At 40.9% G+C, this 23,964-nt stretch overlaps 1 protein-coding gene across 2 annotated transcripts in view; it reads right to left on the bottom strand.

Moving 5' to 3' along the window:
* The window catches only part of LOC137323667 (activin receptor type-1-like), a 101,801-nt gene that overhangs the window by 39,503 nt on the left and 38,334 nt on the right, over positions 1–23,964 (bottom strand). For both annotated transcript variants that reach the window (XM_067987433.1, XM_067987434.1), the window contains 4 exons: positions 15,113–15,376; positions 14,331–14,594; positions 6,544–6,761; positions 3,466–3,565 (listed from right to left, as the gene is read on the bottom strand). In XM_067987433.1, coding sequence (XP_067843534.1) covers positions 3,466–3,565; positions 6,544–6,761; positions 14,331–14,594; positions 15,113–15,376 — 846 coding nt within the window. The remainder of the gene's footprint in view (positions 1–3,465; positions 3,566–6,543; positions 6,762–14,330; positions 14,595–15,112; positions 15,377–23,964) is intronic.

The raw sequence follows: 23,964 nt of genomic DNA, 5'->3' as shown, positions 1-23,964 counted from the left end.
GTGTGGGACTCCTTGATTGTTTCGCATTTATAGTTAATCGTTAGTTCTACTCCTTTCGTAGAAATGGAAAACAGCTATTGGGATTTGGATGTTGTAAAAAAAAATTATGTAAAGTTTGAAAGGCAGATTTGCAGCAAAACAGTGAGATAGCTCATAAATATAATGATGTTGCCCAGCATTGTTTGGCTCTTCTGGCAGTGGTACAATGTAATGTTGTGAGCGGCACTCATGCTAAGCATACAGTTCAACTGAAAAATAGCATCCCGTGATTCTATTGGGCCAAGTGCAGGCAATTGGGACTAGCTTAGTGGTATAAACTGGGCGACATGGACATGTTGCAAGCAACGTAGAAACAGGAGTAGGCCATTCAGCCCCTGCAGCCTGTTCTGCCATTCAATCAGGTCATGGCTGATCTGTACCTCAACTCCATTTACCTGCAGTTAAGGAAAATAGTGTTTGACTACCTCGATTGAGTTCTTTGACGAAGTAATGGAGAGGGTTGATGAAGGTAGTGCAGTCGATGTTATGTATATGGACTTTCAGAAGGCATTTGATAAAGTACCACATAATAGACTTGTAAGCAAAATTAAAGCCATGGGATTAAAGGGACAGTGGCAGCGTGGATACAAAATTGGCTAAGGGACCGAAAGCAGAAAGTAGTGGTGAACGGTTGTTTTTCAGACTGGAGGGAAGTATATAGTGGTGTTCCCCAGGGATCGGTATTAGGACCACTGCTCTTTTTGATATATATTAATGATCTGGACTTGAGTATAGAGGGTATAATTTCAAAGTTTACAGATGACACGAAACTCAAATGCAGTAAACAATGTGGAGGATACTAATAGACTTCAAGAGGACATGGACAGACTGGTGAAATGGGCAGACACATGGCCGATGAAATTTAACACAGAGAAGTGTGAAATGATACATTTTGGTAGGAAGAATGAGGCGAGGCAATATACAATTTTGAAGGGAGAGCAGGAAGCGAGACCTGGGGTTGTATGTACACCAATCTTTGAAGGTGGCAGGACAAGTTGAGAAGGCGGTTAAAAAAGCATATGGGATCCTGGGCTTTATAATTAGATAGCTCTACCAAAGAGGCAGCACAAGCACGATGGGCCAAATGACCTCTTTTGTTCTGTACGATACCATAACCCCTATCACTTGATACCCTTACTTAACAAAAACCTACAGATCTCAGTCTTCAAAGCCCCAATTGTCCCCATATCCACTGCCTTTTGGGGGAAAAAAGAATTCCAGATTTCCACTACCCTGTGTGTGAAAAGTTGCTTCCTGATCTCACTCCTGAATGGCCGAGCTCTAATTTTATTATGCCCTCTTGTTCTGGATTCCCCCATCAGAGGAAATAGTTTCTCTGTATCTACCCTATCAAATCCTTTTGCCATTTTACACTCACTCAATCTTCTACACTCAAGGGAATACAAGCCAAGTTTATGCAACCTGTCCTCATAATTTAACCCTTTAAACCTTGTTATAATTTTGGTGAACCTGTGCTGTACCCCCTCTAAGGCCAATATATCCTTCCTGAGGTTTGGTGCCCAAAATCGAATACAACACTCCAAATAGGGTATGACCAAGGCTCAAGAAAATGGAAGTATCACTTCCTCAATTTTGAATTCAAATCCCCTCAAGATAAAGGCCAACATTTCATTAGACTTTTTGATTACCTTTCCTACCTGTGCACTAGCATTTCGTGATCTGTGTACATGGACATCCAAATCCCTTTGCTCCTCCACAATTCCTAGTTTCTCACCATTAAGAAAATATTCCGATTTGCCTTTCTTAGATCCAAAGTGGAGGACTTCACACTTCTTCACATTGAACTCCATTTGCCACAGTTTTGCCCACTCACTTAATCTATCTATATCCCTTTGCAACTTCCTGGTCCCATCTGCACAATTTACTGTGCCTCCCAACTTAGTGTCATCTGCAAACTTGGATATACAACTCTCTAATCCTTCATCCAAGTCATTGATATATATGGTGAAAAGCTGAGGCCCAAGTACAGATCCCTGGAGACCACAACTTGTCACAATCCACCAAGCTGGAACAAGCAAATTAAAACGGAGACTATGTAAGCAGGGTGTTGGGTTTCAATTAAACTTAATCTGATTCAAATTTACCTTTCAAAAAAAAGTTTTTTTTTAAAAAAGTACTTTTGCCTTTCAATGAGGGAAACATGAAGCAGCTGCAACTTCCTTTTTTAATTCAGTTATTTGTGATACACAAAATGAAATTACTACTTCCACTATCATAGCAATTCAACACACACACACACACCCAAACCCCCCTCTGGATTTCTGCATTTTACCAGATCCCTGATCCACAAAGTGGATACAGCCAATAGAATTCCCAAGATTCTAGTGCACCTGAAAACTATAAAAATTGCAAAGAATCTCTGATAAAATAATGTAAATAGACAAGATTGCACATTTTCTCCATAAATTTAACAATTTTGTTGCAACAAAGCCTGCTGTTTTTTCAGGTAGCATCAGGTATTGTGACAGAGAGGAAGAAAAACTAAAGTAATGAAAAATGAAAAGAAAGCAGCTATTCACTTTGAATTTCTCTTTCAAAAGCTGTTGTATTCCTGGTCAATGTTGAGTTAGCTCAGTGCCTCTGAGCTAGGGATTGGAAAATGAGCTAGGGTTCCAACTCCTGGTCTGCATTTAGTGATGGGTGTGGGAAAGCGAATGACCGTGGACACTGGGTCAAAGAGGATCAAACTTGGCTGTGGCACCCTCTACTGTTGAGTGACCTGCCCACACTCACTGCCTAGACTCACATACATAGAATGAAGACCTAGGTGAGCTAGCTGCGTGCTGATGGTGCCAAACTACAACACAGTAAGAATCAACACCTTCAGAAGGAAAATAGAAGGGGGGTGGTGGGGGGGGGGTTAGAGAATAAGAATCAGGACCTTTCAAGAGAGAAGTGGAGGAGAATGGGGGCATAGCCGAGTCAAAAACATCTTAATTTTCTCTAGCATCCCCCCCTCCCACCATACACCTGCAGAGGGAGCGGCAAAAGAATATGTACTTGCTGTTTGGAGGCCTATAACAAGTTTACTTACAGCAAATGTATATTTGTAGAATTCATGTAGTTTGAGAAACAACACCCAGTTTTCAGAAACCAAAGTTTACACTTTCTGTTCAGTATTTGTTCAAATATAGTATTTGTTCACAAAACAAATTGGAGCCCCAAATACTCCTTAAAGAATAATTCTAAAAAGATTGGGAATGTTAACAGCCTTATGGAGCTCCAAGGTGAGTTTTCTTTTTGCGGGGGGGGGGGGGGGGTGAGAAAGAGAGAGAGAGAGAGAGAGAGAGAGGGGAAACAAAACACATGGGTTTCTTTTTTCCTCTTTGCCTCACTCTGGGAGAGGGACAACAGCACATCTTGGAAACAAAACGAAAACTTGTTTAACCATCAATAGTGACTCACCTACACATTCCACAAGAGTAATCTGCCGAGCTACTGTTCTCTGTATGAGGAAAGGAAGACCTGATCCACTGCCTGATGTGCAGGAGTGATCCAGCAGATCCTGTAAGAAAAAGAAATGATGCTACAAAATGAAACACAATTATTTGTTTTTCAAAAATTTTTTAAAATCTGAAGGATTAAAATAAGAGGAAGGCAAGATTTTGAAATTGTTTTGAGACAAGTCATAGCTGTAGACAGCAGCTTCCTATTGCAATCATTTCCTTTGAACACAAAACTACTGCTATAGGCACCTTCTGTATAGCTCTAGTCAGCTATCAGTACCGGAAGTGTTGGCAAGACAAAGACTCTGCTGCTGCTGCACCATGTCATGTGTATAAGTAGTGCACATTCTGTATAGTATTAGCAAGATGGATAAAACAACTGAAATCTTCGTACAGCAAAATTGCCAACTTGTTTTCCCAATACTTGTTTACATCACGTAATAAATTCTTGATTTAAAGTTTGAAAGAAGGAAGCGGATGGGTGGCACCGCTCATGATAGTACATAGAATCACAGAATGATACAGCATTGAAGGAGGCCATTCGGCCCTTCGTGCCAGCTCTTTGAAGGAGCTACACAACTAGTCCCACTCCCATGCTCTTTCCCCATCGTCCTGCAAATTTTTCCCCTTCAAGTATTTATCCAATTTCCTTTTGAACGTTACTATTGAATCTGCTTCCACCACCCTTTCAGGCAGTGCATTCCAGATCATAAGAAATAGGAGTAGGTCGTAAGGCCCCTTGTGCCTGCTCCGCCAATCAGATCACAGCTGATCTTCGACCCCAACTCCACTTTCCCGCCCGATTCCCATATCCCTTGATTCCCCTAGAGTCCAAAAATCTATCCGTCTCAGCCTTGAATATATTCAATGACTGAGCATCCATAGCCCTCTGGGGTAAAGAATTCCAAAGATTCACAGCCCTCTGCATGAAGAAATTCCTCAACTCAGTCTTAAATGCCGACCCCTTATCCTGCAACTATGCCCTCTAGTTCGAGACTCTATAGCCAGGGGAAACAACCTCTCTGCATCTACCCTGTCAAACCCCCTCATAATCTTTTATGTTTCAATGAGATCACCTTTCATTCTTCTAAATTCCAGAGAGTATAGGCTCAGTCTACTCAAATCTCTCTTCACAGGACAACCCTCTCATCCCAGGAATTAATCTAGTAAACCTTCATTGCACTGCCTTCAAGGCAAATATATCCTTCCTTAGATAAGGAGACCAAAACTGGTGTCTCACGAAAGCCCTGTACAACTGTAGTAAGACTTCCTTTCTCTCGTACTCCAACCCCCTTGCAAATAAAGGCCAACATGCCATTTGCTTTCCTAACTGCCTGCTGTACATGCATACTAACTTTGTGTTTCTTGCATGAGGACACCCAAGTTTCTCTGAACACCGACATTTAATAACTTACCATTTAAAAAATATTCTGTTTTTCTATTCTTCCTACCAAAGTGAATGACCTCACATTTCCCCACATTATATTGCATCTGTCACCTTCTTGCCCACTCACTTAATCTGTCTATATCCCTTTGCAGACTGTGTCCTCCTCACAGCTCACTTTCTCACCTAGCTTTGTATCGTCAGCAAACTTGGATACATTACACTCGGTCCTTTCATCCAAGTCATTAATATAGATTGTAAATAGCTGAGGCCCAAGCACCAATCCTTGTGGCACCCCACTGGCCAGCCTGAGAATGACCCGTTTATCCCTACTCTCTTTTCTGTCCAGTAACCAATCCTCTATCCATGCTAACATAGTACCCCCAACCCCATGAGCCCTTACCTTGTATATCAACCTTTTATGTGGCACCTTATCGAATGCCTTTTGAATTTCCAAATATACTACATCCACTGGGTCCCCTTTATTTACCCGGCTAGTTACATCTTCAAAAAACTAAGATTTGTCAAACACTATTTCCCTTTCATAAAACCATGTTGACACTGCTTAATCATATTATGTTCTAAGTGCCCTGTTACCACTTCCTTAATAATGGATTCCAGCATTTACCCAACGACCGATGTCAGGCTAACTGGCCTGTAGTTCACTGTTTTCTTTCTCCCTCCCTTCTTGAATAGCGGGGTAACATTTGCTACCTTCCAGAATCTAGGGAATTTTGGAAGATCATAACCAGTGCATCCACTATTTCTACAGCCACCTCTTTTAGAACCCTAGGATGAAGGCAATCAGGTCCAGGGGATTTGTCAGCTTTTAGTCCCATTAGTTTGTCCAGTACTTTTTCTCTAGTGATATTAATTGTTTTAAGTTTCTCACACTCATTTACCCCTTAGTCCCCCATTATTTTTGGTATGCTTTTTTTGTGTCTTCTGCTGCGAAGACAAATACAAAATATTTGTTTAACGCATCTGCCATTTCCTGATTCCCCATTATAATTTCTCCTGTCTCAGCCTCTAAAAGGGACCAATGTTTACTTTTGCTACTCTCTTCTGTTTTACATACTGTAGAAGCTCTTACAATCCGTTTTTATATTTCTTGCTAGTTTACTTTCATATTCTATTTTCTCCCTTTTTAATCAATTTTTTGGTCGTCCTTTGTTGGTTTCTAAAACTCTCCCAATCCCCAGGCTTATTACTCTGCTACTGCTATAACACTGTTACTGATATGACATGGACTCTACTCCACTATTTTTACTATACCAAGTTCCAAGCTGCTTCTTCAAAAAAAAATTGCTGTACATTTTTTTTTGTTGGGGGGGGGGGGGGGGGGGGTTGCGGGCAAGGAAGAGAAAAGAATACTCTTATGAATTTCCAAGGACAGAATAGGCTTACTGTCATTTTTTTTTTTTTTTAAGTATACATTCAGAAAATGCAGGAGGTGGAACAAGATACAAAAGCATCAGATTTATAATATCTAGCCAGTTTTCAAAATACTGTGGCAAGTACAGAAAACTTTTGATATCAAAAATCCACATGATGCAAAAGTGCTTTTGACCAGAGACAGGAAAACAAACACAAAAGCTTCAAAGCCAAAAAAAGACAGATGAAAAAGGATAAAAATAAGAGAGCAATTCTTACTGCTAGCGTGCTATCTCCAACATTTGAGGCAATCAGTCCATCAATGGCCCCGTACTCAACCTCTCGAGCATTTAGCCTTTGCATCTGATTTTGGTGGAGCTTTTGCAATATCAGTACCGTCACCATGGAGACAATGATCAGCACAATTACTGGAGCAATAACAACAATAGTCAGGGTTCTTACACTGTAACCCAGTGCTGCTCCTCGCTGAGACTTTCCTTTGAAAGGAAGGAAAAGAAATTATGAAAAAAAAATCAAGATTTATTTAGTTATAAGATGACAGGTAAAACCTCAAATTTCCCCAAAGTTTCATGGACATTTCAGGCATTTTACATCATATTTAATATAGAATCATAGAAGTTACAACATGGAAACAGGCCCTTCGGCCCAACATGTCCATGTCGCCCAGTTTATACCACTAAGCTAGTCCCAATTGCCTGCACTTGGCCCATATCCCTCTATACCCATCTTACCCATGTAACTGTCCAAATGCACCTCTACTACTGCCTCTGGCAGCTCGTTCCAGACACTCACCACCCTTTGAGTGAAAAAATTGCCCTTCTGGACCCTTTTGTATCTCTCCCCTCTCACCTTAAATCTATGTCCCCTCGTTATAGACTCCCCTACCTTTGGGAAAAGATTTTGACTATCTACCCTATCTATGCCCCTCACTATCCTACAGACATCCACAAGATCACCCCTCAACCTCCTACTCTCCAGGGAACAAAGTCCCAGTCTATCTAACCTCTCCCCATAAGTCAAACTTCAAGGGTTAAGTTATGAGGACAGATTACACAAACTGGGGTTGTACTCTCTAGAGTTTCGAAGGTTAAGGGGTGATCTGACCGAAGCCCCCAAGACATTAAGGGGAACAGACAGGGTGGATAGAGAGAAGCTATTTCCGCTGGTTGGGGATTTTAGGAGTAGGGGGCACAGTCTAAAAATTAGAGCCAGACCTTTCAGGAGTGATATGTCATTGAAGTATTCACATATTAAGGCCAAAGAGGACACACACAAAGGCCTGTTCTTTTAGAAAGGAGTAATGCTTTTTCTATGCATCAACCCCATTCAAAACCAGCATAATTGAACAGACATACCCTCCCCAGATGATTCAGAGAGTTAACCCAGTAACTAGCCAAGGCATAAAGACCAGGAAGGTCCTGGGTTCAAGCTCAGGTCCCTGCTGAGTTACCTAATCTCAATGGAGGCAGCTGTTGGGACACTACTTTGGCTTCACTGCCCCTTAGTTTGGTGGCAAGGGGAAGGAAGGAGAAAACACAGCCAAGATTCCCACCCCTATTCAATATCCAGTGACCCCATTGAAGTTTGTGTGTATGGGTGTCAGATGAAGACAGAATCAAGCTTGGCTGTGATGCACCCATAATTGTATAGCGTACCAACATTCAGTGAAGACCCACACGTAAATAATGATAACTTGGGTGAAATAGCAGACATGACAATGCCAGTGAAACTACCTTAGTAGGAAACTAAAGCCTTGAGAGAAAATGGAGCAAAAGAATTGTGAAAAACTCCTGAACTAACCATTTAAAGATTTCTGACTAATTTCAGTAAGATTCCAGATTTAGTTCCTAAGATACACAACTCAAGAGGAAAAATAACAGTTTATATTTCCATTTGTAAAGGGATGACATGCTCCAGCTTTGTAGTGTTGCACAATTTTTTGCTACATGGCAAAATTATTAGATACACTCAACTCAGCATTGACATAAAAATTAGTCAAACAATCTATGGAAAGGATACAGTGTGATCATAAAATTACATTAAACAAATATTTGTGGCATTTGAGACAGCCAGTTATCGTTTGCCCATGTTGCGCCTTCTGACAAGATGGAGATACTAAGGACCAGGTAGTGAGCAGGGCTGTACTTTACAATCTTTTGGCAGGACATATGGTGATAGGGTTGCCCTATATTCTGAACAGTTTCCTACATTACAACAGTGACTACACGTCTAAAAGATACTTAATTGTCTATAAAGCACTTTGGAATGGCCTGCAGTCATGAAAAGCGCTATATAAGTACAAGTCTTTCTTTCTTTTTGGACTGGCACCCTCCCATAAACAAGGTTGGGAATCAAATGACTTTTCAAGTTGTCTGGACAGAAGTAATCCACGCAAGATAGAAAGCCTTTTCATCAACTGATTACTCTTTTTCACCTGCCGTGTCACTAATCAACTTCACCATCTAAGTGCACTATTTTCACAAATCAGCAACTTCAATTGACACCAAGACCAATAGGGATGGGGGGGGGGGGGGGCGGTGGTAGTAGACAATAGTCTTGCTGCATGCATTTCATTTGAGGTCACACGTAGTCTCACCCAATTTGCTCTCAGAAATATAAAAGTAGAGTTTAGGACCGACTCTGATCACCTCAAACCAGCTGATCTGTATTCAAGTGGTTTTCCATTGATATCTTGGCTGGAATATTGAGCACAACATTTGGCTGTAGTGATGGCCCCAACTGGAACAGCCTCAAATTAGGAAAAAAACATCAACTACCAGTCAAGAGATTTAAAACTTCATTATGCCTCAGGCAAAGCAGTTCATAACAAATAGAACAAATATAGCTCTAGCTTAGTTCAGATGTAGCATTAACCAAAATACAGAAATGCTTTGATAGATGGGAAGAGTAGGCAACTAAAAAATCATGGAAAATCCAGATAATCAGAGCTATAAATGAAAGATCAGCTCCAACCTGCGTCATTCTCAAAGACACTCCAAAGGTTTATTGAAAGTGTGTATTTTCAACATTGGTCCCAATCCTACTGTCCCTCTTCTTGAGGGAGAGTTACATATCACTCTTTTGTTGCTACACTGTTCAACATCTGCTCTTATTTGTTGAAAAGTCATCTGGAATCCAAGATCAGGCACAAATAAAATTCCACTGAAGTACATCTCGATCAGACAAAATCACAAATAAGCACAAGAAATTTAAACATTTGCTTCAAAAGTATGATTTTGTAAAAACTACCTGCTCTGAGTTCTTGGGTGCTTAGACTCTAAAAACCTTACCCGATGAACCAGCTGCTCCCCGGCTCATCTTTTTCAACCATCCCTGTCAAATCAAAAAGATTCAAAGCAACAACCATTATGCTAATGCATCAAAATCAGAAACTGATCACTACAGTGCAGTATCTCCACTAGTTATCTTAAAAATTCAAATAGCAGTGAATTATAAGCTGTTGCAAATCTCAATCACCCACTATGCTGGTACAGTCTATTGGAACACCAATACAGGATATCAGAGTGGTCAACATAGCTTCACATCCACAATGCCACATACCAAGATCTTGATCATGGCTATTTTGTTTATGTATGCGCCTATTCCCATGATAATATCTACTGACGCTGAAGTACATCAAGGTCCTATCTGCACTGCACTGTGAAGGCATGCAGGGAGAATGTCAAATTTTGTTGCATTATATGAGACTGCTGGAACAGAGTTAGAATTAAAATTTGATTTGACTTAAAATATCAGAGAAAGAGAACCAACCAGCAGCATAATTTCATCATGTATGAATCCAATGTTCAGAATTGATATGGGGTGGGTAACAACATCTTACAAGCAACACAACGTGGACCAAAGGCCAAGTTGCTTCAATTACAGAGGCTGCTAAACTGGGTGCTGAGGACAAGAGCTACAAGAAAAGCACAGCAATTATCACTTTCAAAATTCACCTGCAAAGTATACCATGGAAATAATGCTTATGTATTTCAAAGCCAGCCCAACCCTGGGTGTTCAAATCTTGGGGAAGAAATGGCCTGTGTACACAGCTGTACAACAACGAACCAAGTATTGCCACCTGCCCATTATGAGAAAGTTGTCAGTGGATAGGATTCTAATAAGCTTTGATTGCGATGTTACTTCAGTGACAAGTTAAAGTTAATAAGTCTAATAACTGCAAAACCAACATTGCAAAAATTATCTTCCACAAATCAATGCGCTGCCGACTCAAAAGGATGGGTGATTGTAGATTTACTGTCTCAGTGGGTTAAAAAACTCTAGCAATCCCAAAGTTATTATTGTAAGGGATTCAATGGAAGCACATAAACTGGATAATGTTAACTGCCAATTAATATAGTTAATAGGCATTTCTACTTGTTGTGAGGAACAAATGGGAAGCCTAAATGTCTGAATTTCTACATGCCTTTACTGCGGGCAGCAGTAAAATTAAGGATGTGATAGAAGATATTGGTGACAGTGCAACTGTACCTGGGAGTTTGTACCATCAATAACATGTCTGAAGAGATTCAGAAAACCTGTAATCTGATAGAAATCACCAGATACACCAAATTGGACTAATGATCTACTGAAGAGTGAATAAAACTGCTCGAGTCAGTGATGATAAAGATTCCCTTGAGGTTTGGCTCAATTAATAAGTGTCATAACAGCTGCATATTACTTACTCTACATTTTCATTGCTGTTGTACTGCATATTTAGTTTTTGTTTTATTGTATTTCATTCATGGTTAAAGTAGCAGACTATGGTAACCTGCAGATATACTATAAATTGGATCTGAAAAAAAGATTGATTTACTATATTGCTGTGCTATATTTTTGGGGGATACTTCCATGAAAAATGACAGTACAACAAAAGCTCCACATTAAAAAAAAAATCTGATTGCCAATATGCCTTCAGACAAAAAATGATAACTTTCTCAATCAAGAAATGGATTCTCTCAACCCCTAGCACCAAGTTAGGGGAGCAGCTTCAACAACCTTCAATAGAGGAGCCGTCCTTTTGTGACATATCTGGTGAGCTGAACTGGATACCTCACAGAGAAAAAAATAAACAGATATTCATCATATTGTAATACCTACACAAGGTTATGATGTGGAGATGCCGGTGATGGACTGGGGTTGACAATTGTAAACAATTTTACAACACCAAGTTATAGTCCAGCAATTTTATTTTAAATTCACAAGCTTCCTCCTTCCTCAGGTAAACATTTACCTGAGGAAGGAGGAAGCCTCCGAAAGCTTGTGAATTTAAAATAAAATTGCTGGACTATAACTTGGTGTTGTAAAATTGTTTACAATACACAAGGTTAGTCATCTTATTGAAGCATCTACACAAGCAGTCTGTTAGGAAATGGTCCTTGGCCCTTTTTCCTCATTTATCAAATTGCTGAAGTCATCTATATTGATATTAGAGACCCGACTGATTGCAGGCACTGTAAGAATTAGGGAACAAATCTACAAATAGTTTATCTTCTTAGTACTTAAAATAATACATCATTAAAGATTGATCTTACTGTTCACCTACCACTATCTATAAATTAACTATGCTTATGAGAGAGCATTCAACTCCTCCATTTGGTAAACATATTAGAGCTATGTGGAGACAAACAAGATAGCTGGCAAGCCAGAAGGGTGAAAATCCTCCAGTAGCCCAAATAGCAACCTTCAGCATACTACACAGGAAGGGAATACCATAGCACTGCCTGGCAGTGTGCAGTGAGAAAACCCATCACTACATAGTCTAAAGCCATACAAACTAGTGGACACAAGAATGACCTACAGAGCTAGCTACTACAATGTCAAACTACAGCTGAGCAGTCATCCCTTACAAGATCATGACTGATCAATGCAGAGAAAGAACCATGCCAAAGTTAAAGCCAGGCCACTAAATCAAAGAACTAATGCTGATGCATCTCAACATTCTGCATCTCTCCAAAATGTCTGCACAGAATACCTCCAGAGCAGCTTCAAACATTTAAGCAGCTTCTGCTGTTGCACTCTCTCACAGATAAAATCATTACCTGAAACACTGTCCATAGCATGCAGAAGTTTAAAGGAAGAGCTAACCATCTTAAAAACATCAGCAAACACTGAATGCAGAATATCTTTGCATGTGATACAAAAGCAAGTACTCGTACAAGAATGACAGAGGTAGCATCATTTTGGTTTCTCAGTAATTGAATACATTAAAAAAACATGTAACCATTCCACAACCATAACCTTACAAGAACCGAAAACATCAACTGCAAACATAGGCTCAACTTCCACAAGTACACTGATGACAGCCAGCTCTACCTTCACTACCCTGTGTTGCGAGGCTGCTGGTCTGACAACCAGGCTTGGATGAGCTACAATTTCAACCAGTTAAACATTGGGAAGACCAAAACCATCATCTTTAGCCCTCCCCCCACCCCCACACCACAAACTCCTGACCCTTGCCACCGATTTGATCCCCCTCTTCAGCCACTGTCTCAGGCTGATCCAGACTGTTTGCAACGTGTGTCCTATTCGACCCCAAGCTGAGTTTCTGACCCCATAGCCTCTCCATTACAAAGACCGCTTACTTACACCTTCATGAGAGCGCCTGTCCCATCTCTGCTGCTGAAACCCTCATCCATATCTTTGACTTCTCTAATCTTGGTTGTTCCAATGCTCTCCTCACCAGCCTCCCACCCACGACCCTCCATACACATTAGCTCATCCAAAACTCTACTACCCATATCTTATCCCGTACCAAGTCCTCCTCACCCATCACTGTCCTCGCTGACCTACATTGTTATGGGAGCAGGAGCCACTTCAAATTTAAAATTTTCATCCTCATGTCAAAATCCCTTCAAGGCCTCGCCCCTCTCTCCAACTGTAATCTCTCCTCCAGCCTCCCCCTGAATTCTCTGTTCCTCTGACTCAAATTTAATGAAAAAAATAACAGGGCTGCAATAAAAGTAATACATCTCAACATGCAAATCAAAAGCTGATGATGATAGAATAAGGTATAAGTCTGTTAGCTCTGTAGTTTAGATGTGAAAGATGTTAGATATAAGTAGCATGATCAATATAAATCCTGCGATTGTAAACTGCTAACATCAACTGATTATTCTGAGCCCTGCAAACATTTAAACCACAAACATAATTGCGTGGATTTGAACCTAGCCTTCTTTTCTAGGTATTCAGGTACTATCTTTGAGAAAATGGATGTAATTGCTAAGGGATAAAAATTGGAACCAGAACAGGGTCCACAGAACTGACTACCTAATTTGCTTTGTGCCATTCCAGAGTTATTTTTCCCCCACTGGTGAGCAGTAGCAAGCAATGGATGAGGCTTAAATACGAGTTGCGTCACCACAAATAGATGAGGCAGAGGAAAGAAAATGAGGAGGAGGAAGAATCAACATGGATATTGATCTTCTGCATTATGAGCCAAATTGACAACAGTGGCAGAAAGTGAGCAAAACACTTTGTTCTCATCAAAAACAGCTTGACCCGCACCGTGGTATGCTGAGCAGTACCATGCACAATAGTATAAAGTTAGAAATAATAATGCTGATCACTTTTTAATTATTTTTAAAAACCATAGAATTTTAACTTTTGCAAACTGAAAAGGAAGCAATAAGAAGAGTAAAACAATAGTGGGCAAGATTCTCAGATGCAGTATATATTCAAAGAACAGTGCAGGAAGATACAAAATAAGATTGTGTATTATTTAACAATACAAAAGTACCAATAGTCTCCCATGTTTCTAATTTTCCGCTGCTGTGATCTCTCAGATAAAATTCACACAATCAGATCTAAACTTTTTGGACTCGGTTTGCACTATTAGCAAATGGCAGAAAAGTACGCTGTTTTTGAAGTAATTGAACTCGCCACACAATGCACCGTGATGTATCTGTTCTATACACTTACTGTCTCTCCACTGCTGCACAGTGTGAATTAGGGCTGCAAATACTAGACATCTGCACAACACACAGACAGTTGGCAATTATGTTAGTAGATCAGTGTTCTGGTAGGAGTTCTATAAAGAGTTTTACCTTTTGGTGGCAGATGAGCTGTAATGTTCATATTACACAAATAGCCCTGGCAACACTCTACTGTCTGATCCGCTGATGGTGGAGTTTTGCACGTCAGCTTACTCTGTTCATATACCTGGAAGCAACCTTTTTGATAAACTGGGTGACCGTCATTTATGCTCAGTGAAGCAAAGCACTGCTGCCCAAAACACCGATCCTCTCTTCCACAAGACATCCCTTCACACACACATTCATAGAGGCCTGCATTTAACTTCAGCTCCTCATCTGCAAAACAAAATCCAGAACAAGTTGTGAGCCCCTGTTGATTGAGCAATTAGAGAAATTCAAGATGCAGTCCATCAAGCCCACAGATATGCAAATACTACAAACGGAGAATTGTGTTAGCACAAGGTGTACAGAAACTCAATTTTAACTATTGCTCAATGTGTATCCTTCACATAAAAGTTCCAAAAATTTCAAACCTCAGAAAACCACAATATTTATTAGGTTAACTGTTTCTAATGTTCCGCTGCTGTGATGTCCCAGATAAAATTCACACAATCAGATCTAAACATCTGGACTCTGCGTTATTAGCAAATGGCAGAAAAGTACGCTGTTTTTGAAGTCATTGAACTCGCCACACAATGCACCGTGATGTATCTGTTCTATACATGTACTGTCTCTCCGCTGCTGCACAGTGTGAATTAGGGCTGTAAATACTAGAGGTTTGCACAACACACGGACAGTTGGCAATTATGTTAGTAGTGGGCTGATGGGGGCCAGAGTTCTATAAAGAGTTTTACCTTTTGGTGGCAGATGAGCTGTAATGTTCATATTACACAAATAGCCCTGGCAACACTCTACTGTCTGATCCGCTGATGGTGGAGTTTTGCACGTCAGCTTACTCTGTGCATATACCTGGAAGCAACCTTTTTGATAAACTGGGTGACCGTCATTTATGCTCAGTGAAGCAAAGCACTGCTGCCCAAAACACCGATCCTCTCCTCCACAAGACATCCCTTCACACACACATTCATAGAGGCCTGCATTTAACTTCAGCTCCTCATCTGCAAAACAAAATCCAGAACAAGTTGTGAGCCCCTGTTGATTGAGCAATTAGAGAAATTCAAGATGCAGTCCATCAAGCCCACAGATATGCAAATACTACAAACTAAGAATTGTGTTAGCACAAGGTGTACAGAAACTCAATTTTAACTATTGTTCGGTGTATATCCTTCACATAAGAGTTCCAAAAGTTTCAAACCTCAGAAAACCACAATACTTATTACGTTAATTGAAATAACTGTGTTCATCCTACTATAAAATATTTAGGGATCTTTCAGTTGTTTTTCTAAACCAATTTCTACTATAAATGAAGTTTGCGTATCTCATGACCTGCTTTCCAACACCAAAATCTTTCAAGGGAGAATGGTCTTGAATAACTTCAGCCTTTGCAGTAGTAGGGTAACCTATGATCTACATGGTCACCACTGGAATGGAAGACTAGCAGGTAAGAAATTTAAAAGGGGAAATCTTCCAAGATGCTTAAGATTTTTTTTAGTATAAGTCAAAAGTAAACAGACAAATTCAAATACCAACTGATATCAGTGTCGCCCGCCTATTAGTTCTCACAATCAGAACAGGTTTTACTAAATCGGCATTTGAAGGTCAACGATCAACTCTGGAAGGGCTAAGAGGGGAGGATAGGAGAAGCTTACTGGGACATCTCCATTAACAGAATCCCATCAGGTGTTTCAGGTTGAAGGATTGAGGTGCTATTAAGACCACAGGAAATCCAGTGATGTCAGTTATTGGCCTCCACCACGGTTTCCTGTTTTGGCAAATGTAATTACTGCAACTGCTGCAAGGTTATGCTTGCCAGAGCTTTTGGATCTGGGACTGAGGCCCTTAAAAGTGATATCTGTGAACTGTGTAAATAATTGTGGATTGTTATTTAGCTTAACTGTGCCTTTTTAGTTCCTTGTTTGTTTTGTGACCTTCTATTGAGGTTCTAAATTAAAACTTATTTTCTCCAAATTTATCTAGGGTTTTTGGGTCCCATTTATCCTAATTTTCTCCCATTATTTGACATGAAAAACAGAACCTGAAAAAAGATTTTTAACCCAGCTTTAAAAACTGATTAATGATCCTTAATAATAGTGAACCATGTATTTGACTTCCCCTTCCTACATTTCATACTGCAGGATAAATTACATGTAATCTGACTACAACTTTACTGAGCAGTTTGACTTTTGAAAAATGTTTTTTTTTTAAAAAGCCAGTATGTATTAACAGACACTCACCAAAATTGACTGTTAAACATGGTTAACTTTGCTCCTTCTGGAGACTTTGCAGTGCATTCATAACATTGGTTAATTCACGTATCTTGATACTTTTCCTTTTTCTAAAATGATCTGATTTATTTATATCAGTTTTGCCAATTTCATTTCTCTCTCCCAGTTTTCCCACTGTAAGGTCTTCTCAGGTTATGCATCATTCTGATAGTGTAGCGGAGCACAGAGTGAACAGCTGAGAGTTTGGTGAGTGTGGGAGTTCGGTGAAGTGGGGGAAGGAGGTGCTGCTTTGCCTTGCTTTTCCTAACTTTTTTCCGCAGAGCGGTGGCGGCGGACCTGAGCAGCAGAAGATAGAGCAGCGAATAAAAGCAGCAGCAGACCTGCAACAAGAGAAAACTACTGTGTGACGTCACAAGTGAGGCAGGAGAGTCCGAGAGGTGAGCACAGTATAAAAGGAGAGACCGACAGCGGGAGGAGAGTCTGAGAGGTGAACGCAGGGTAAATCTAAGGCAAGTCATGGCAGCACAGCTCGCACCCGTGATATGCTCCTCCTGCACTATGTGGGAAGTCATGGACACTACCAGTGTCCCTGGCGACCACGTGTGCTGGAGCTGCGGGTGGATTCACTGTGGAGCATCCGCGATGCTGAGACTATCGTGGATAGCACATTCAGTGAGGTGGTCACACCGCAGGTAAAGATTACACAGGCAGAAAGGAAATGGGTGACCGCCAGACAGAGTAAAAGGACTAGGCAGGTAGAGCAGGAGTCCCCTGGGGCCATCTCCCTCTCAAACAGATATACCGCTTTGGATACTGTTGGGGGAGATGGCTTATCAGCAAGCAGCAAGAGCCAAGTTTGTGGCACCACGGGTGGCTCAGCTGCACAGGAGGGGAGGAAGAAGAGTGGCAGGGCTATAGTGATAGGGGATTCAATTGTAAGGGGAACAGACAGGCGTTTCTGTGGCCGCAAACGTGACTCCAGGATGGTATGTTGCCTCCCTGGTGCTAGGGTGTAGGACATTCTGGAGGGGGAGGGTGAACAGCCATTAGTCGTGGTCCATATTGGTACCAACGACATAGGTTAATAAAAAGGGATGAGGTCCTGCAAGGTGAATTTCAGGAGTTAGGAGATAAATTAAAAAGCAGGACTTCAAAAGGTAGTGATCTCAGGATTACTACCAGTGCCACGTGCTAGTGAGTATAGGAACAGGAAAATAGACCTGATAAATGCGTGGCTGCAGGGATGGTGTAGGAGGGATTTAGATTCCTGGGACATTTGGACCGGTTCTGGGGAAGGTGGGACCTGTACAAGCAGGACAGGTTACACCCGAGCAGGACCGGGACCAATGTCCTCGCGGGAGTGTTTGCTAGTGCTGTTGGGGAAGGTTTAAACTAGAGTGGCAGGGGGATGGGAACCTGAGAGGGGAGTCAGAAGGGAGTAAAGTTAAGAGCAGCAAGAGAGGGGAAGACAAAGGGGAAATTTACAATACAAATAGTACAAACAGTTGTTCAAGAACAAGTGAAAGGGAAAAGCATAGAGCAGCAGAAAGAAAGTGTACTTTAGACACTACAGATAAAGTGAAAACTTGAAGGTGCAAGGCGATTAACCCAGCATCAAAGCTAAAGGTCAGGCTAGGGTGTGTGGCCCAACTAAGAGTTCTATATACAAATGCACAGAGCATAAGGAATAAATTAAATTAACTACAGGTTCAAATTGGAGGGTATGACATGATAGCTATCACTGAGACATGGCTGCAGGATGGTCAGGATTGGGAACTAAATATACCGTGTTATAAAAAGGTCCACAGGAGAGACATGGAAAATGGAAGAGGGGGGAGGAGTAGCCTTAATGATTAGAGATGAAATCACTTCAATGATAAAGGGGGATATAACGAGAGGTAAGCAGCCAGAGACCTTATGGGTTGAATTGAGAAATAGGAAAGGATCTAAGACTATAGTGGGAATTGTGTATAGGACCCCTGGCAGCAGCTCTGAAGTGCTAGATTGTATAAATGCAGAGATTAGACAAGCGTGCAAGAAAGGCATAGTGGTCTTAATGGGGGACTTTAACCTTCACATAGATTGGGAAAAGCAGACGAGCAACTGTCAGAAAGGTAGTGAATTTCTTGAGTGTGTCCGGGATAGTTTTCTACAGTAGTATGTCCCAGAGGCAACAAGGGGGCAAGCCATACTAGATTTAGTAATGAGTAATGAACCAGATTTAGTTAACGGCTTAACTGTACGCGAACATCTATCCAATAGCGATCATAACATGATCGAGTTCAATGTAGTGTTTGAAAGGGAAAAAAGTGAGTCAGCTGCTAAGATTCTAGACTTGGGTAAGGCAGACTTCAATGGGATGAGACAGAGACTGTCCACAGTAAACTGGCAAATCTGTTAATGGGTAAAACGACTGATGATCAGTGGGAAATGTTTAAAGAAGCATTTAACGTGATACAGAATCGGTTTATACACCCGAGGGGCAAGAACTCTAGTTGTCCATGGCTTTTTTTGGCAAGTAAATAGGTAATGGACAGTATAAGACATAAGGAAAGAGCATACAAAAAGGCAAAAAATGGAACAGATCCTGGCGAATGGGAAAGATACAAAGATCAACAAAGGGTCACAAAACAGATAGTAAGAGCTACAAAAAGAGTATAAGAAGAAACTTGCAAGGGATATCAAAACCAATACAAAGAACTTTTATAGTTACATTAGGAAAAAGAGGGTGGTCAGGAGCAGTGTTGGCCCCTTAAACTGAAAGTGGGGACATTGTCATTGACAATGGGGAAATGGCGGACATGTTGAACAATTACTTTGAGTCAGTATTTACAGTCGAAAAAGAGGATAGCATGCCGGAAATCCCAAGAAAACTAATATTGAATCGGGGACAGGGGCTCGATAAAATTAATATAAGTAAAGCAACAGTAACGAAGAAAATAATAGCACTAAAGAGTGACAAATCCCCATGATGGTTTCCATCGCAGGGTTTTAAAGGAAGTAGGTGAGCACATTGAAGATTGCCCCAACTATAATCTTTCAAAGTTCTCTAGATTCAGGAACTGTCGCTCTGGATTGGAAAATTGCACATGTCACTCCGCTTTTTAAGAAAGGAGAGAGAGGGAAACCAGGGAATTATAGACCAGTTAGCCTAACATCTGTTGGGGGAAAATGCTGGAGTCTATAATTAAGGATAGGGTGACTGAACACCGAGAATTTTCAGTTAATCAGAGAGAGACAGCATGGATTTATGAAAGGTAGGTCGTGCCTAACAAACCTGATTGAATGTTTTGAAGAGGTGACTAAAGTAGTGGACAGGGGAATGTCAATGGATGTTATTTATATGGACTTCCAGAAGGCATTTGATAAGGTCCCACATAAGAGACTGTTAGCTAAGAGATAGAAGACCATGGAATCGAGGAAAAAGTACAGACTTGGTTAGGAAGTTGGCTGAGCGAAAGGCGACAGAGAGTAGGGATAATGGGTAGGTACTCACATTGGCAGGATGTGACGAGTGGAGTCCCGCAGGGATCTGTCTTGGGGCCTCAATTATTCACAATATTTATTAACGACTTAGATGAAGGCATAGAAAGTCTCATATCTAAGTTTGCCGATGACACAAAGATTGGTGGCATTGTAAGCAGTGTAGATGAAAACATAAAATTACAAAGCGATATTGATAGATTAGGTGAATGGGCAAAACTGTGGCAAATGGAATTCAATGTGGACAAATGAGAGGTCATCCACTTTGGATCAAAACAGGATAAAACAGGGTACTTTCTAAATGGTAAAAAGTTAAAAACAGTGGATGTTCAAAGGGACTTAGGGGTTCAGGAACATAGATGATTGAAGTGTCATGAACAGGTGCAGAAAATAATCAATAAGGCTAATGGAATGCTGGCCTTTATATCTAGAGGACTAGAGTACAAGGGGGCAGAAGTTATGCTGCAGCTATACAAAACCCTGGTTAGACCACACCTGGAGTACTGTGAGCAGTTCTGGGCACTGCACCTTCGGAAGGACATATTGGCCTTGGACGGAGTGCAGCGGAGGTTTACTAGAATGATACCCGGACTTCAAGGGTTAAGTTACGAGGAAACATTACACAAATTGGGGTTGTATTCTCTGGAGTTTCGAAGGTTAAGGGGTGATCTGATCGAAGTTTATAAGATATTAAGGGGAACAGATAGGGCGGATAGAGAGAAACTATTTCCGCTGGTTGGGGATTCTAGGAGTAGGGGGCACAGTCTAAAAATTAAAGCCAGACCTTTCAGGAGTGAGATTAGAAAACATTTCTACACACAAAGGGTGGTAGAAGTTTGGAACTCTCTTCTGCAAACGGCAATTGATACTAGCTCAATTGCTAAATTTAAATCCAAGATAGATAGCTTTTTGGCAATCAAAAGGTATTAAGGGATATGGGCCAAAGGCAGGTATATGGAGTTAGATCACAGATCAGCCATGATCTTATCAAATGGCAGAGCAGGCACAAGGGGTTGAATGGCCTACTCCTGTTCCTATATTCTATATGGTTATAACTACAATGGCTCCAAAGTCAGCTCCAATCCAGTTCCAAAAGTGCTTGGGTCGCTCCAAACCTACACTGCACCAAAAGTAAATGAAATGGAAGTGCTGGTTTCTGCCAATTTCAAATTATCCACTGCAGTTGGACCATAAGTTGTTGGTTGGGGCTCCAGATTCCATACCCCACAATAGACTAAGTCTTCCAGTGATGGAATCTCATTGCAGTGTTGCACAATGTATTCAACACATGCATCGTAGAACTTTATAATATTTTAGCTCCAGTCTAACTACCACAAAGTATGCATCCTTCTTCAGGTAAACGAAACAGAACTGGAGTTTCCGCAGAGTGGAAACTAATGTAATTGGAACATGACAATAAGAGCAAATAGGCTTCTACTAATGACACCCAAGCCAGCTATCAGGAAGACTCAATGAACTTGCATTTACAAAGCACCTTTCATATACTCAGGATGTTCCAAATCACTTCACAGCCCAGTGAATTACTTTTGAAGTACAGTCAATGTTGTTACGTAGACAAACATGACAGAAATGACCCACAAACAGCAAATAAGATTAGTGACTGGTTAATCTGTTTTAATGGTGCTGGTCGAGTATTGGCCAAAACACCAGGAGAACACTCTGCTCTTCTTGAATAATACCATGGGATCTTTTGCTGACCAGGTAGATCGGGCCTTGGTTTAATGTCTCATTGGAAAGGTAGCATATTCATCAACGTAGGGGGTCTCCAGAGGGTCAGTGGCAGCACTCTCACCTGAATCAGAAGGTTGTAGGTTCAAACCGCAGTCATGAATCTTGAGCATATAATCCAGGCTGACACTTCAGTGCAGTGCTGAGGAAGTGCTGCACTGTCGGAGGTGCCATCTTTCAGATGAGACATTAAACCGATGCCCCATCTGCCCTCTAGGTGGATATAAAAGATCCCATGGCACTATTTGAAGAAGAGCAGGGGCGTTTATCCCTCAGTCAAGATCACTAAAATAGATTATCTCATCATTTATCTCATTGCTGTTTGTGGGGCCTTGCTATGTGCAAATTGGCTGCCGTGTTTCCTACATTACGATAACGACCACACTTCAAAAGTAATTCTTTGGCTGCATCACGCTTTGGGAAGTCCTGAGGTTGTGAAAGGTGCTATATGAATGCAAGTTCTTTCTTTTCTCTCTTTATGGAGTACTCTCTCAGTACTGCATCGAAGTGTTAGCCTAGATTATGTGCTTAACTCTAGGAGTGGGGCTTGAACAGACAGCCCTCTGACTCAGAGGCAAGAGTGCTATCAACTAAGCCCATCAAACATGGCTGCATACAGCGATACAACTATTCCCGGCCAGAATGGAGATGATTGGGTAATTCCTGTTAATCACGCCTGGAGACCGCACTGTTGTAAGTGACTGGGATTGATTTTACACATATAATTTGTATGTAGCTATCCTCCACTCACTGCGTTTTGATGGAGCAATCACCCTGCTTTTATCAGGAGACATCGCGGTAGTTTTAGTCATGAGTTCGGTTCGCTGTAGAGCGCAGAGACTTTTTAAATAAACTCTGAAAGTTGTTTGCTGCAGTGCGCTGTTTAAGTAGACTTTGTATGCTGTGAGTCCTGCTGTAAATCCCACCCCACCTCCAACTCATTGGCTGACAGAGTGGTGTCAATAGACACACTGTTCAGTGTTTGATCAATCAGCAACCACCCAAGAACTCTCTTGGATGTTTGCAGTCAATGGGAAATCTTTGGCTAGCGTATTTTGTCTTTCACAATCCTACACTTCATTGCTGAAATCAATAACTTCCTCGGGGTTGCCACCTATTTCCAAGTCTGGAACCAAACAAGAGTCAGCACAGGGTTGGGGCAGGGAGTAATGGAATTTAATGTTTGCTTTCTCTTGTTGAAAATGAATTGGAAACTTTAAATAACTAAATGCCTGTCTATCACAAGCCACAGATGTAGGAAAATAATAAGAGACTTCTGTATTAGAAACTGGACTTAGAAATTTCTGGACTGCCCAACCAAAAACTAGACTGTCAAGTCCACAAGTGGTAACCAAATTTTCTATGGGGGAAACAAAGCCTTAAAACCATATCCTACCATCTAAACTACAAGGGTCAAATTACCACCCATTTGACCATTTAAGCTTTAAAATTATGCATGTCCTTCCTTTCATGCAGATCTGCAAGTGTCTAATATTTCATAATTCACATTATACCCAAACTTAAATCTATATTTGTGCACACCAATAAAAAAAATCCTAAGTAACAATATTAACCTTAGTACTTAGAAAGAAATTAAAAATGAAGGTTACTTTTGGGATTTTTTTAACCAATTTCTCACAAAACACAACAGTGCTAGAGAATGAAACTGCTTCCATTTCAGTTATCCAATGTCAGCATCAAGCACCCACAGGTCAGGTATAGCGTAGTCAGAGTAAAGCTCCCTCCATCTGCCCCAATAACATGCCTTACCCTCAACCAGTGTACACTCCCTATTGCACCAGCATAGCACTTTCTCCATTCCCCAACCAGCCATCCAATGGCCCTTCTGAATGTTGAATTTGGGGACAGTGTTTTGTGTTGTTGCTCCAAAATATAAAGAGAAAAAATATCTTCAATTCTGTACAAATTGCAGGCAGCAGATGCAGACCTCAGGTGATGTTCTAAACAAAGGCTGACAAGCAACATGCTCCTTTTATTGTGTTACTTTCTCTTTGATTTCAGCCTAATTTCAATAGAAATCAATTCAAACTCTATGGAGAAAAAAAAATTCAAATTTCACATAAGCTGATCAACTGCCACCCGCTTCTAGCTCCCAGTGTGTGAATCTA

This window comes from Heptranchias perlo, chromosome 7 (genome assembly GCF_035084215.1).
Source record: "Heptranchias perlo isolate sHepPer1 chromosome 7, sHepPer1.hap1, whole genome shotgun sequence".
Lineage (NCBI taxonomy): Eukaryota > Metazoa > Chordata > Chondrichthyes > Hexanchiformes > Hexanchidae > Heptranchias > Heptranchias perlo.
The sequence above is the reverse complement of the archived record's forward strand: the minus strand, read 5'-3'. Positions and strand labels throughout refer to the sequence as shown.